This window comes from Pogona vitticeps, chromosome 5, assembly GCF_051106095.1.
Source record: "Pogona vitticeps strain Pit_001003342236 chromosome 5, PviZW2.1, whole genome shotgun sequence".
Lineage (NCBI taxonomy): Eukaryota > Metazoa > Chordata > Lepidosauria > Squamata > Agamidae > Pogona > Pogona vitticeps.
The window spans coordinates 48,215,701-48,230,811 of NC_135787.1; the positions used below are offsets into that span (position 1 = coordinate 48,215,701).

At 43.0% G+C, this 15,111-nt stretch overlaps 1 protein-coding gene across 4 annotated transcripts in view; it reads left to right on the top strand.

The window, feature by feature from the left end:
• The window catches only part of ETFDH (electron transfer flavoprotein dehydrogenase), a 33,435-nt gene that overhangs the window by 10,577 nt on the left and 7,747 nt on the right, over window positions 1-15,111 (top strand). For all 4 annotated transcript variants that reach the window (XM_020781414.3, XM_020781412.3, XM_078376670.1 and 1 more), the window contains exons 8-9: window positions 862-1,002; window positions 2,207-2,350. In XM_020781414.3, the coding sequence (XP_020637073.2) occupies window positions 862-1,002; window positions 2,207-2,350 (285 nt within the window). The remainder of the gene's footprint in view (window positions 1-861; window positions 1,003-2,206; window positions 2,351-15,111) is intronic.

Consider the following 15,111-nt stretch of genomic DNA (forward strand, 5'->3'; position numbering starts at 1 on the left):
TTTCTCTTTCTGATGAATATTTAGTCTTAAGACACTTGACTTTGTATCTCTAAAGGGAGAATCAGGGCACAGCCAACTTTAAAAGATTTTTTCAAGTGCTTCAAAGGCTGACTTTAGGCTTCATCCTTTGCTCAGTGCCTTTACTATGGAATGCCTTCCCTAGTAGAATGAGGGCGAGAACCATAGTCCAAAACCATATTGGCTGTATCAACTGGTTCTTCTTACTTAGGGTGATGGTGCTACTCTTTTAGATCATCTTAAGAAAGTTGCTGCATAATTTGTATTGATGTTTAGACTTATGAAGTAGTATTGTCAGTTTTAATTTAAGTGCATATGTGAATCAGATTGAAAATTTGGCTTTAAATATAGGATATTAAAATGCTACACATTTTGTCACAATTTGTATGGTAAATCGGAAAATGACATCTGGCTTACTTGCTCTTCAAGACTACATAGTTCTTAGAAGCTGTCAAATGCATTGGTGTGATATGAGATTTTTTTTCTCCACTTCAGATTTAGCAAACCCACAGTTAGACCATTAGTATGCTACAAATGGGCATAGATAGTAGTGCCCAGTAGTAGTTCACAAAACATGTGTTTCTTATGCAGATAACATTCCATATGTAAGGACAACCCTATAATACAACTTGGCAGCTTATATATTCATTCTTACTGATTATATAATTTTAACATGTTGTTTCTTTCAAAGTTTCCCACATTAAAACCCTCTGTCTAACAACTTAGAATTAAGCAAAAAGGCTAATTCCATAGTCTGGCAAACTGCAAGTATTATTCTTACCTGGGTATTATATCTAATGATGTTTTGGCTGAACTTCATTAAATAAGTTTTCTCTATTTTAGCTCTGGCTTATTGATGAAAAGAAATGGAAACCAGGAAGAGTAGAACATACTGTTGGCTGGCCTTTGGACAGACATACATATGGAGGATCGTTTCTTTATCATCTGAATGAGGGTGAACCACTAATAGCTCTTGGGTTTGTGGTGAGTGTTTTGTATTTCAGTGCAACTTTGCTTTTACACTTTTTCCTCTTCGTTATTCAGTTTGGAAATAAATAACAATCAAAAAGATGTGTGTGTTGGAAAAATGAAGCATGACACTACCCTGTGCTGAAATCTCATTGCTTAGCACAAGCAAATCAATGACTTTCAGTCCGTCCCTAACTGGCAAATAACGAGTTCCTGCCATGATTCTCGGGGGTGCATGCATGTACGTTCTCCCCCCCCCCAAGAATCTGGTTAGGAATGGATTGAAACTTGTAAACTTTCTTAGTCTAATTTATTTATTTAATATTACAGTCAGTGGCTAAGTTTTTATTCTCAGTTTTAAGAATCCGTAAAGTGTTGTGTTAAGATAGATGCATGATTCAAGTTTCATATTCCTGCTATCTTTTAATATCTAACTTATTTTGTATATTTTATGTAATGTTTTTATCCTTGTATTTTTGGGTCTTTGACCGTACAATAAATTCAAGTTCATTTGTTTGTTTGTTTGTTTATTGATTTATTGATTTATTGATTTGATTTGATTTATACCCCGCCTATCTGGGCTACCTGTCCACTCTAGTCTAAACAACGGGATTATAGCCATAATATGCTTTGGCCTGTAGCAGAGACCCAAATTCAACTAAGATTAATTTTCAAAGAGAAAGCTGTTTTAAATTGCTATCTTAATTGTTCATGGGTTAAATTTGATACCAATGTGTGGAAAGCTTTATTTGTTGGTCTACCCTAATGGTAGAAGTTGATTGTTCCCACAGTGTTGCTTTCTCATCTCTCTCTCTCTTTTTTTGGGGGGGGGGGAAATGGTGTGTCAGAACAGGATGGAAGAGGCAAAATTGCATTATATCAGTTTTTAATTGTGAATTCCGTTATGTGTTTTTAAATTTCTTCAAGGGAAGAAAATATGAGAGAGAGAAACTGAGAGAGTGAGGGACAGCTAAGAACATTGCTTGTGAGAGACAGAGCGCTGGATATTTTCAAAGTTTTTGTGGAATAGACCTGTTTTTTTCTATTTTATAGAGAAAATACTTCTATTTTCTGTTTTTTTCTATTTTTTCTGTTGTTTTTCTGTTCTATTTTGTGGAATAGATAGATGTGGAATAGATAGATCTGTTATCACTGTGGCAACAGGTTTTATTCTTATTTGGTTTGTTTTAATACTCTATTTACCTTTCATATTTTATAGGTTGGTTTGGATTATCAAAACCCATACTTGAACCCATTTAAGGAATTTCAGAGGTGGAAGCACCATTCCTGTGTGCAGCCTACTTTAGAAGGTGGGAAAAGGATTGCTTATGGTGCCCGAGCTCTTAATGAAGGTGGTTTCCAGGTAACAGTAATGAATGGCTGGTTGCTTTGATTTCCATGTTTTATAAAACCGAGGGTTATTACCTAATCAGAGAAATCTAAGTTGATCAAGCATGCTTTTAGTTGTACATTTGTGCATTTTAAAGGTATTCGTTTCTAGATGATACACAACTTTGTCATAGTAGCCCCCATTATAGAAGATACATACAGTGGGGTCTTGACTTGAGAACTTAATCCGTATTGGAAGGCGGTTCTCAAGTCAAAAGGTTCTCAGGTCAAATCTGCATTTCCCATAGGAATGCATTGAAAACCATTTGATCCGTATCTGCTCTTTTCCGTCCATAGAAACTAATCGGAAGCTGCTATTCTGCCTTCGACCACTAGAGGGGGATATTTTGTTTCTTTTTTTCTTAGGTCAAGAAAGGTTCAGGGAAGGCAGGGAAAATACAGTCCAGGCAGTACCAGGCAGTCTGAAGACTCCCAATCCACTCTCTAAACGCTGGGAGGAGTGAGGAAGCAGACAGGCACCCTTTTCACTGGCCAACAGTTAACTGAAAGTTCAAATTTTGCACTTTCCCTGCCTCCCACGTGGGTTTTTTCAGTTCTTAACTCAAATCTAAGTATGTAAGTCAAGTCAATATTTTCCTATGAGAGTGGTTCTTAAGTCAAAATGTTCTTAACTCGAGCCGTTCTTAAGTCAAGACCCCACTGTACCCACTTCTCTCATGCAGCAGGAAAGGCCTCTTTTGAGAATGTGCTTGGCACATCTGGATTTTGTAAAGTGCTTTTTAGTACCAATTTTTAAAATCTTCTGCTTAATTAATCTGGGACACATTTGTAGATGATTTAATCAAACCAATCAATCAATCTGTTAAACCCTACAGCCATACTATAGTGTGGTGGTTAAACCTTGTCTCACCTTGTCCTTTGAAATTTAAAATATGATAGATTTCAAACAGTCCTAGAAGACGCCATGCTGCAGGCCCATCTCTAGATAAGATCCACAAGATGTATGTGGGAGCCATAGTTTGCAGGATAACTCTACATACATCCACCCAAACAGTTAGCTTGGTTTTCCATACAGCATACCTAGAATTAAATTTAGAAATACATCTGCTGGGAGATGATAAGAGTGCAAAGTTTTTTGTAATTGTTTAGAGACAAGATTACAGAAGACTACACAAATAAAACTGGACATCAATCCCACCCTCAGTACCTGTAACTTTCTTACTTTTCCTTTCTTGTTGTGACTTCCGAAATATGTAAGTTGAACTGCAGAAAAGTCAGTATAGAAGCAAAATATATAAATAAAATAATTTCTGTAAAGGTTGTCCTGAGTTTTTCGGGCTCTTTGGCCGTGTTCTGAAGGTTGTTTTTCCTAACTTTTCGCCAGCCTCTCTTCAGAGGACAGCAACCTGTGCTCTGGTGTAGTTGGCTTGGGAGTGCAGTATTTATGGCTGTGAGATAGGCTTTTGTCTTTTCCTGTAGATGGGTGATTAGTGTGTATTGTTGTGGGTGTAAAGATCATTATTTCTGGTCCAAATTGCTTGGATGTACTTATGGAGAAGTCTGTTTTTTCCTGTCTCTTTGTTCTGGCTCATCACATGGTCTAGTGGGAGGGCCTAGTAGTTTGAATCCTGATTTTACTGGAGCCTGTGTCCATTTTCCTTAAGGGTTTTGGCTGGGAAGGAGGCGAAAGGTAGGCTTTTTGTGGAGAAGTCTGTTTTTTCCTGTCTCTTTGTTCTGGCTCATCACATGGTCTAGTGGGAGGGCCTAGTAGTTTGAATCCTGATTTTACTGGAGCCTGTGTCCATTTTCCTTAAGGGTTTTGGCTGGGAAGGAGGCGAAAGGTAGGCTTTTTGTGGAGAAGTCTGTTTTTTCCTGTCTCTTTGTTCTGGCTCATCACATGGTCTAGTGGGAGGGCCTAGTAGTTTGAATCCTGATTTTACTGGAGCCTGTGTCCATTTTCCTTAAGGGTTTTGGCTGGGAAGGAGGCGAAAGGTAGGCTTTTTGTGGAGAAGTCTGTTTTTTCCTGTCTCTTTGTTCTGGCTCATCACATGGTCTAGTGGGAGGGCCTAGTAGTTTGAATCCTGATTTTACTGGAGCCTGTGTCCATTTTCCTTAAGGGTTTTGGCTGGGAAGGAGGCGAAAGGTAGGCTTTTTGTGGAGAAGTCTGTTTTTTCCTGTCTCTTTGTTCTGGCTCATCACATGGTCTAGTGGGAGGGCCTAGTAGTTTGAATCCTGATTTTACTGGAGCCTGTGTCCATTTTCCTTAAGGGTTTTGGCTGGGAAGGAGGCGAAAGGTAGGCTTTTTGTGGAGAAGTCTGTTTTTTCCTGTCTCTTTGTTCTGGCTCATCACATGGTCTAGTGGGAGGGCCTAGTAGTTTGAATCCTGATTTTACTGGAGCCTGTGTCCATTTTCCTTAAGGGTTTTGGCTGGGAAGGAGGCGAAAGGTAGGCTTTTTGTGGAGAAGTCTGTTTTTTCCTGTCTCTTTGTTCTGGCTCATCACATGGTCTAGTGGGAGGGCCTAGTAGTTTGAATCCTGATTTTACTGGAGCCTGTGTCCATTTTCCTTAAGGGTTTTGGCTGGGAAGGAGGCGAAAGGTAGGCTTTTTGTGGAGAAGTCTGTTTTTTCCTGTCTCTTTGTTCTGGCTCATCACATGGTCTAGTGGGAGGGCCTAGTAGTTTGAATCCTGATTTTACTGGAGCCTGTGTCCATTTTCCTTAAGGGTTTTGGCTGGGAAGGAGGCGAAAGGTAGGCTTTTTGTGGAGAAGTCTGTTTTTTCCTGTCTCTTTGTTCTGGCTCATCACATGGTCTAGTGGGAGGGCCTAGTAGTTTGAATCCTGATTTTACTGGAGCCTGTGTCCATTTTCCTTAAGGGTTTTGGCTGGGAAGGAGGCGAAAGGTAGGCTTTTTGTGGAGAAGTCTGTTTTTTCCTGTCTCTTTGTTCTGGCTCATCACATGGTCTAGTGGGAGGGCCTAGTAGTTTGAATCCTGATTTTACTGGAGCCTGTGTCCATTTTCCTTAAGGGTTTTGGCTGGGAAGGAGGCGAAAGGTAGGCTTTTTGTGGAGAAGTCTGTTTTTTCCTGTCTCTTTGTTCTGGCTCATCACATGGTCTAGTGGGAGGGCCTAGTAGTTTGAATCCTGATTTTACTGGAGCCTGTGTCCATTTTCCTTAAGGGTTTTGGCTGGGAAGGAGGCGAAAGGTAGGCTTTTTGTGGAGAAGTCTGTTTTTTCCTGTCTCTTTGTTCTGGCTCATCACATGGTCTAGTGGGAGGGCCTAGTAGTTTGAATCCTGATTTTACTGGAGCCTGTGTCCATTTTCCTTAAGGGTTTTGGCTGGGAAGGAGGCGAAAGGTAGGCTTTTTGTGGAGAAGTCTGTTTTTTCCTGTCTCTTTGTTCTGGCTCATCACATGGTCTAGTGGGAGGGCCTAGTAGTTTGAATCCTGATTTTACTGGAGCCTGTGTCCATTTTCCTTAAGGGTTTTGGCTGGGAAGGAGGCGAAAGGTAGGCTTTTTGTGGAGAAGTCTGTTTTTTCCTGTCTCTTTGTTCTGGCTCATCACATGGTCTAGTGGGAGGGCCTAGTAGTTTGAATCCTGATTTTACTGGAGCCTGTGTCCATTTTCCTTAAGGGTTTTGGCTGGGAAGGAGGCGAAAGGTAGGCTTTTTGTGGAGAAGTCTGTTTTTTCCTGTCTCTTTGTTCTGGCTCATCACATGGTCTAGTGGGAGGGCCTAGTAGTTTGAATCCTGATTTTACTGGAGCCTGTGTCCATTTTCCTTAAGGGTTTTGGCTGGGAAGGAGGCGAAAGGTAGGCTTTTTGTGGAGAAGTCTGTTTTTTCCTGTCTCTTTGTTCTGGCTCATCACATGGTCTAGTGGGAGGGCCTAGTAGTTTGAATCCTGATTTTACTGGAGCCTGTGTCCATTTTCCTTAAGGGTTTTGGCTGGGAAGGAGGCGAAAGGTAGGCTTTTTGTGGAGAAGTCTGTTTTTTCCTGTCTCTTTGTTCTGGCTCATCACATGGTCTAGTGGGAGGGCCTAGTAGTTTGAATCCTGATTTTACTGGAGCCTGTGTCCATTTTCCTTAAGGGTTTTGGCTGGGAAGGAGGCGAAAGGTAGGCTTTTTGTGGAGAAGTCTGTTTTTTCCTGTCTCTTTGTTCTGGCTCATCACATGGTCTAGTGGGAGGGCCTAGTAGTTTGAATCCTGATTTTACTGGAGCCTGTGTCCATTTTCCTTAAGGGTTTTGGCTGGGAAGGAGGCGAAAGGTAGGCTTTTTGTGGAGAAGTCTGTTTTTTCCTGTCTCTTTGTTCTGGCTCATCACATGGTCTAGTGGGAGGGCCTAGTAGTTTGAATCCTGATTTTACTGGAGCCTGTGTCCATTTTCCTTAAGGGTTTTGGCTGGGAAGGAGGCGAAAGGTAGGCTTTTTGTGGAGAAGTCTGTTTTTTCCTGTCTCTTTGTTCTGGCTCATCACATGGTCTAGTGGGAGGGCCTAGTAGTTTGAATCCTGATTTTACTGGAGCCTGTGTCCATTTTCCTTAAGGGTTTTGGCTGGGAAGGAGGCGAAAGGTAGGCTTTTTGTGGAGAAGTCTGTTTTTTCCTGTCTCTTTGTTCTGGCTCATCACATGGTCTAGTGGGAGGGCCTAGTAGTTTGAATCCTGATTTTACTGGAGCCTGTGTCCATTTTCCTTAAGGGTTTTGGCTGGGAAGGAGGCGAAAGGTAGGCTTTTTGTGGAGAAGTCTGTTTTTTCCTGTCTCTTTGTTCTGGCTCATCACATGGTCTAGTGGGAGGGCCTAGTAGTTTGAATCCTGATTTTACTGGAGCCTGTGTCCATTTTCCTTAAGGGTTTTGGCTGGGAAGGAGGCGAAAGGTAGGCTTTTTGTGGAGAAGTCTGTTTTTTCCTGTCTCTTTGTTCTGGCTCATCACATGGTCTAGTGGGAGGGCCTAGTAGTTTGAATCCTGATTTTACTGGAGCCTGTGTCCATTTTCCTTAAGGGTTTTGGCTGGGAAGGAGGCGAAAGGTAGGCTTTTTGTGGAGAAGTCTGTTTTTTCCTGTCTCTTTGTTCTGGCTCATCACATGGTCTAGTGGGAGGGCCTAGTAGTTTGAATCCTGATTTTACTGGAGCCTGTGTCCATTTTCCTTAAGGGTTTTGGCTGGGAAGGAGGCGAAAGGTAGGCTTTTTGTGGAGAAGTCTGTTTTTTCCTGTCTCTTTGTTCTGGCTCATCACATGGTCTAGTGGGAGGGCCTAGTAGTTTGAATCCTGATTTTACTGGAGCCTGTGTCCATTTTCCTTAAGGGTTTTGGCTGGGAAGGAGGCGAAAGGTAGGCTTTTTGTGGAGAAGTCTGTTTTTTCCTGTCTCTTTGTTCTGGCTCATCACATGGTCTAGTGGGAGGGCCTAGTAGTTTGAATCCTGATTTTACTGGAGCCTGTGTCCATTTTCCTTAAGGGTTTTGGCTGGGAAGGAGGCGAAAGGTAGGCTTTTTGTGGAGAAGTCTGTTTTTTCCTGTCTCTTTGTTCTGGCTCATCACATGGTCTAGTGGGAGGGCCTAGTAGTTTGAATCCTGATTTTACTGGAGCCTGTGTCCATTTTCCTTAAGGGTTTTGGCTGGGAAGGAGGCGAAAGGTAGGCTTTTTGTGGAGAAGTCTGTTTTTTCCTGTCTCTTTGTTCTGGCTCATCACATGGTCTAGTGGGAGGGCCTAGTAGTTTGAATCCTGATTTTACTGGAGCCTGTGTCCATTTTCCTTAAGGGTTTTGGCTGGGAAGGAGGCGAAAGGTAGGCTTTTTGTGGAGAAGTCTGTTTTTTCCTGTCTCTTTGTTCTGGCTCATCACATGGTCTAGTGGGAGGGCCTAGTAGTTTGAATCCTGATTTTACTGGAGCCTGTGTCCATTTTCCTTAAGGGTTTTGGCTGGGAAGGAGGCGAAAGGTAGGCTTTTTGTGGAGAAGTCTGTTTTTTCCTGTCTCTTTGTTCTGGCTCATCACATGGTCTAGTGGGAGGGCCTAGTAGTTTGAATCCTGATTTTACTGGAGCCTGTGTCCATTTTCCTTAAGGGTTTTGGCTGGGAAGGAGGCGAAAGGTAGGCTTTTTGTGGAGAAGTCTGTTTTTTCCTGTCTCTTTGTTCTGGCTCATCACATGGTCTAGTGGGAGGGCCTAGTAGTTTGAATCCTGATTTTACTGGAGCCTGTGTCCATTTTCCTTAAGGGTTTTGGCTGGGAAGGAGGCGAAAGGTAGGCTTTTTGTGGAGAAGTCTGTTTTTTCCTGTCTCTTTGTTCTGGCTCATCACATGGTCTAGTGGGAGGGCCTAGTAGTTTGAATCCTGATTTTACTGGAGCCTGTGTCCATTTTCCTTAAGGGTTTTGGCTGGGAAGGAGGCGAAAGGTAGGCTTTTTGTGGAGAAGTCTGTTTTTTCCTGTCTCTTTGTTCTGGCTCATCACATGGTCTAGTGGGAGGGCCTAGTAGTTTGAATCCTGATTTTACTGGAGCCTGTGTCCATTTTCCTTAAGGGTTTTGGCTGGGAAGGAGGCGAAAGGTAGGCTTTTTGTGGAGAAGTCTGTTTTTTCCTGTCTCTTTGTTCTGGCTCATCACATGGTCTAGTGGGAGGGCCTAGTAGTTTGAATCCTGATTTTACTGGAGCCTGTGTCCATTTTCCTTAAGGGTTTTGGCTGGGAAGGAGGCGAAAGGTAGGCTTTTTGTGGAGAAGTCTGTTTTTTCCTGTCTCTTTGTTCTGGCTCATCACATGGTCTAGTGGGAGGGCCTAGTAGTTTGAATCCTGATTTTACTGGACCGCGCGCCTAACGGCGCGCGAAATACTCTAAGTCTATCTCCAACCCCAATATGCTGAATATGGATGTCCTGAAGGAGGGCAGAATTTCAGCTTTAAAAAGAGAATGAGGAGGAGAGTGTGTCACATGAAATTCCCTAATCCTATCTCTTACTTAATTTGGTAAAAGAGAGCAGGCCGGGTAGGTGGGACTCGTCAGCCCTGGAAGGCAGCCCATCTAGGAGAAGGAAAACTCCAAATTTTAACCTCCACTGCCTTGTGGCTATATCCACTTATGGAAAGGGCTTCAGGAGATAACCTCGAGGCAAAATCCGGAGCCGGAGTCCCGGAGGCACTTTCTTTCACTCTGCCAACTCCTGCGACGTTGCTGGAACCAGTTGTATTGGCTCTTGCCTTTCCACTGGACCATTTCAGCGATGTGGAGAGGGGGGATTTGCTGCTTGGGTAACAGCCTATCCTCCATACTATTTTACCCAGGCTTCGTGCTCTGGAGAGGACACTCCAGCTTCGCATACAGCGTCGAAACAACACGGGAAGTAGCAGTTACCGGTTATAAGTCTCTGCTGAATTGGCGTAGAGCAGGACGCCAGGGGCTACTTCTGACGGTGGGAGAGGTCATTGCACCTCACTAGGTAGATACCGCCCGCCTTAAGCTGGGCAGCCCCCAGCCAGTAAGGTGCTACCTCGCCACGGTCTGTTAACCTCACGGGGTGCGTGGGGTTTAGGGTGAAACCCGACAAGCAGATCGACAACCGTGCACCATGCAACAATCATAAGAAAACTTCTGCCCTAAAGCTGGGCACCTGGAATGTACGGACAATGACCCCTGGCTTTCCTGACTACGGCTTTCCTAACGACCTGCAAGAAATAGACGATGTGCGCAAGACAGCTGTCATTGACATGGAACTGAGTAGACTGCAGATGGACATTGTTGCCCTGCAAGAGACAAGACTGCCAGACTCGGGATCTGTCAAAGAAAAAAACTTCTCATTCTTCTGGCAGGGAAAACCATCGAATGAGACCAGGGAATATGGTGTTGGCTTTGCAGTCAGAAACACTCTCCTGAGATGCATTGTTCCACCCACTGTGGGGAGTGAAAGAATCCTGTCTCTGCAGCTCCACTCATCAGCAGGACCAGTAACCCTCATTAGTGCATATGCACCAACACTGTCATCCACTCCAGAAGTGAAAGACAAATTCTACGACGATCTGGCAGCTACTATCAAAAAAGTCCCTGAAAGAGAGTCACTGTTCATTCTTGGAGACTTTAATGCTAGAGTTGGTGCTGATCACAATTCTTGGCCCACTTGTCTAGGCCGTTTTGGCATTGGAAAGATGAACGAAAATGGCCAACGCTTACTGGAGTTTTGCTGTTACTATGGTCTCTGTGTCAGCAACACATTCTTTAATACGAAGCTGCAACACAGAGTTTCCTGGAGACATCCAAGATCCAAGCATTGGCATCAGCTCGATTTGATCCTCACTAGACGTTCTAGCCTTCCTAGTGTTACGATCACACGCAGCTACCAGAGTGCTGATTGCGATACTGATCACTCCCTGGTGTGTAGTAGAGTAAAACTGCGAACAAAGAAATTGTATCACATGAAAAAGGAAGGAAGACCACGTATTGACATCAACAAGACTCGCGATCAAAGAAAAGTGAAGGAATTTGCCCAAGCACTCGAGGAAACCCTTCCAGGTCCAGCTAATGTAAATGCACCTGAACGATGGGAATACTTCAAGAACACTGTCTACAACACCGCCTTGTCCACCTTCGGCAAGAAGACCAGAAAGATGGCTGACTGGTTCGAAGCCCATTCGGAGGAGTTAATGCCAGCCATTGAGGATAAGAGAAGAGCTCTAGCAGCATACAAAGCCTGTCCTAGCGAGTACAACCTGCAAGCTCTTCGAGCCGCTCGTAGCCAAGTCCAACAGGCTGCCAGGAGATGCTCCAATGACTATTGGCTTCAGCTTTGCTCTCAGATACAGATAGCAGCGGACACAGGTAACATCAAAGGAATGTATGATGGTATCAAGCAGGCCTTAGGTCCATTACAGAAGAAATCTGCTCCCTTAAAGTCTACTACAGGTGTGATCATCCAGGACCGAGCACAGCAGATGGAACGCTGGGTGCAGCACTACTCCGAGCTATATTCCAGAAAGAATGTAGTAACCGAAGAAGCATTAAATAACATTGAGTGCCTGCCTGTCTTGGAAGAGCTGGACAGCGAACCAACCCTAGCAGAAATAAATGCGGCCTTGGATTCCCTCACCTCTGGCAAGGCACCTGGAAGGGACAACATCCCTGTTGAAGTGCTGAAATGCGGTAAGGAGATCATCATCACCGAACTGTATGAAATCTTTTGTCTCTGCTGGAGGGAAGGTGGAGTACCACAGGACATGAAGGACGCAAACATTGTCACGTTGTACAAGAACAAAGGTGACAGGGGTGACTGCAATAACTACCGTGGTATCTCTCTTCTTAGCATTGTAGGGAAGCTGCTTGCCCGTGTTGTGCTGAAGAGGCTCCAGGTGCTTGCAGACAGAGTCTATCCGGAATCACAGTGTGGATTTCGAGCAAATAGATCCACCACTGACATGGTATTCTCCCTCCGACAGTTGCAGGAGAAATGCAGGGAACAACAACAGCCACTCTTAGTGGCCTTCATAGACCTTACAAAAGCATTTGACTTGGTTAGCAGGGATGGCCTTTTCAAAATACTTCCCAAGATTGGATGTCCACCTCGTCTCCTTAACATCATCAGGTCCTTCCACGATGGAATGAAAGGCACTGTAGTTTTTGACGGCTCAACATCAGATCCCTTTGACATCCGAAGCGGAGTGAAACAGGGCTGTGTCCTCGCACCAACACTTTTTGGGATCTTTTTTGCTGTCATGCTGAAGCATGCCTTTGGAACTGCAACAGAAGGTGTCTATCTCCGGACTAGATCAGATGGAAAGCTCTTTAATCTCTCTAGATTGAGAGCGAAGACCAAAGTCCAACTGAAATGCATGAGGGACTTCCTCTTTGCAGACGATGCAGCCATTGTTGCCCACTCTGCTGAAGACCTCCAACAACTCATGAACCGTTTCAGCAAGGCCTGCCAAGACTTTGGACTAACAATCAGCCTGAAGAAAACACAAGTCATGGGCCAGGGCGTGGACTCGCCTCCCTCTATTACCATCTCCACACAAGAATTGGAGGTTGTTCATGACTTTGTGTACCTTGGCTCAACCATCTCTGACACCCTCTCTCTAGATGTCGAGCTGGATAAACGCATTGGGAAAGCAGCCACCATGTTCTCTAGACTCACAAAGAGAGTATGGCTCAATAAGAAACTGACAACACATACCAAGATCCAGGTCTATAGAGCCTGTGTCCTGAGCACACTCCTGTACTGCAGCGAGTCCTGGACACTTTGTGCCCGGCAGGAGAGGAAGCTGAACACCTTCCATATGCGTTGCCTACGACGGATTTTTGGTATCACCTGGCAGGACAGAGTTCCAAATAGAGTAGTCCTAGAACGAGCTGGAATTTTCAGCATGCATACATTACTGAAACAGCGACGTCTACGCTGGCTTGGGCACGTTGTGAGAATGGCTGATGGTCGGATTCCAAAGGATCTCCTATATGGAGAATTAGTGCAGGGAAATCGCCCCAGAGGGAGACCACAGCTGCGATACAAGGACATCTGCAAGCGGGATCTGAAGGCCTTAGGAATAGACCTCAACAGATGGGAAACTCTGACATCTGATCGTTCAGCCTGGAGGCAGGCAGTACATCACGGCCTCTCCCAATTTGAAGAGACCCTTGTCCAGCAGGCTGAGGCAAAGAGGAAGTCACAAAGGAAGCAAAACCAGGGAGCTGGACAGGGGACAGATTGGATTTGTCTCCAGTGTGGAAGGGATTGTCACTCTCGAATTGGCCTCCTCAGCCACACTAGACGCTGTTCCAAGTCCTCCATACAGAGCACGATACCATAGTCTTTCGAGACTGAAGGATGCCTACTACTACTTATGGACTTTTGAGTGGCACAATCCTGTGTCATACTGCGAACTGTCTTCCTCCTTGGACTCAAAAGGGAATGTCTGCTTGATATGTAGTAGGGGAAAGGGATGTAAGACTAGTTGTGTGTTTTCTTTCTTTCTTTTTAACAATCCAAGCTTTGTTTATTGTAGAATAAGTGTTATAGTTCATGCCCTTCTAATATATATATGCTCTGAAGCATGAGTGCAGCCCCCACCATGAAAAAGGAGGAGCAGAATGTGGTATCCTGCCAGAAGAGAAAGTTTACATTTTTAAAAATGGAAAAGTGAACAGGGCCAGAAGGTGTTGCCATTTATCTTCTGAACACTCACTGGTAAATTCACCTCTGGAGGTTTCCCTCTAAATTTTGCTGCCCTGTGTCAAAGCTCCAGTTGCTCCACCGTAGTTACAGCTGTACACTGCATGAACAATTTTGAGCATCTGATTTTGTCTTAAAACCAAATAGTCCACGTTTAAGGTTTTCCTATGGGCCGAATTATAATCCCCAGGGACAATAGATATAGAAATGAAGGGATGAGTGGATATGAATGTTAAATGGTCAATGAGTGCTGGAAGAATGGAAGAAGAGATTCTTAGTTCGGTAAGACATGATTATAAATTGTCAGTTACAGGATATCTGAAAAACAGTACATGAGGGATCTGCTTCAGGAACATCACAATAAACAAATAATGAGGAGACATCAGCGATGCTGTTTTCCAGAAGAATTCTAATGGGAAAATTGTCAGATGCTCTAAATAGAGTAAATCTGATGTGTTACATTAGGTAACAAAACTTTTAATGTGTCAACACCCTATTAATATTTTAATGGAGATACTTGATAAGAAAAAGAACAAAGCAGAATTCATGTGATTTTGAGACAATTTTCAAAGCTTTATGTGGAAGTTACAATTGAACACTTGTTTTTAACTTTTTATAACAGCCTGTACTTGCTTCCCATACATCATTTGTTAAATGTAAGGGGGAAAACGTTGGCACACTAATTTTAACATGCTAACAATTACTGGCATATTCATTTTACCATACCAGGGAACAGTGTGTATCAGGTTGTGGTCATTCATTTATCTTCTGCCAACAGTGACCTTCAGCTGTCTTCACTGGAAAACCTTCATTTTCACTGTCATTGCCTGGAAAATCACTTTTGCACTGATGCAGTTTGAAGTCCACTCATAGTTATTAATGAAATGTATAAAATAATAGTTTTTTTAAAGACATAAAACATTTCCATGGAAAAATTAAACAATGGAAAATTTCTCATTCCATGTCACTCAACATAAATGTTGCAGTGGGGGCGTTTAGAGATTGGCATGATCCCATTGGGTATGGGATCTAAAATAACATAGGAAACTAATTTGAATATAAATATATATCAGAGAAAGAATGGATGGAAATATGGACTACATATCCATATAAATTAATATCAGTCAAAGCCAAAGAAATAGTTTTGAAGGTAAGTACACAGATGTATTGGTAGCCCACAAAATTGCACAAAATTAATGAAGAAATCTCAGATAGGTGCTGGAGAAACTGTGGAAGTAAAGGCACACTAGAACACATATGGATCTCTTGCCCCAAAGTGGAAGCATATTGGCAGGAAATAATTAAATGGATAGAAACACTGGTGAATCAAAAAATAATTTAAAATGAAGCTTTATTATTATTTTCAATATTTAAGGATGGAAATGAAAAAAAATATTCAATAAAGACCTGATTGCACATCTTATTGGTGCAGCAAGCGTTGAAATTGCACAAAACTGGAGAAATGCTCAAGATCTTCCAATACAAAAATTTGAAAACAGAATCTGGCAAATGGTCCTGAGGGAAAAGGTGATCAATCAAATTGAAATATATAGAGGAGAAATAAAAGAGGATAAATTTATGAAAACCTGACAACCATTATTAACATGGAATTAGCTCAAGAAAAGAAGAATGTGATATGGGAAGTAATTTGAAT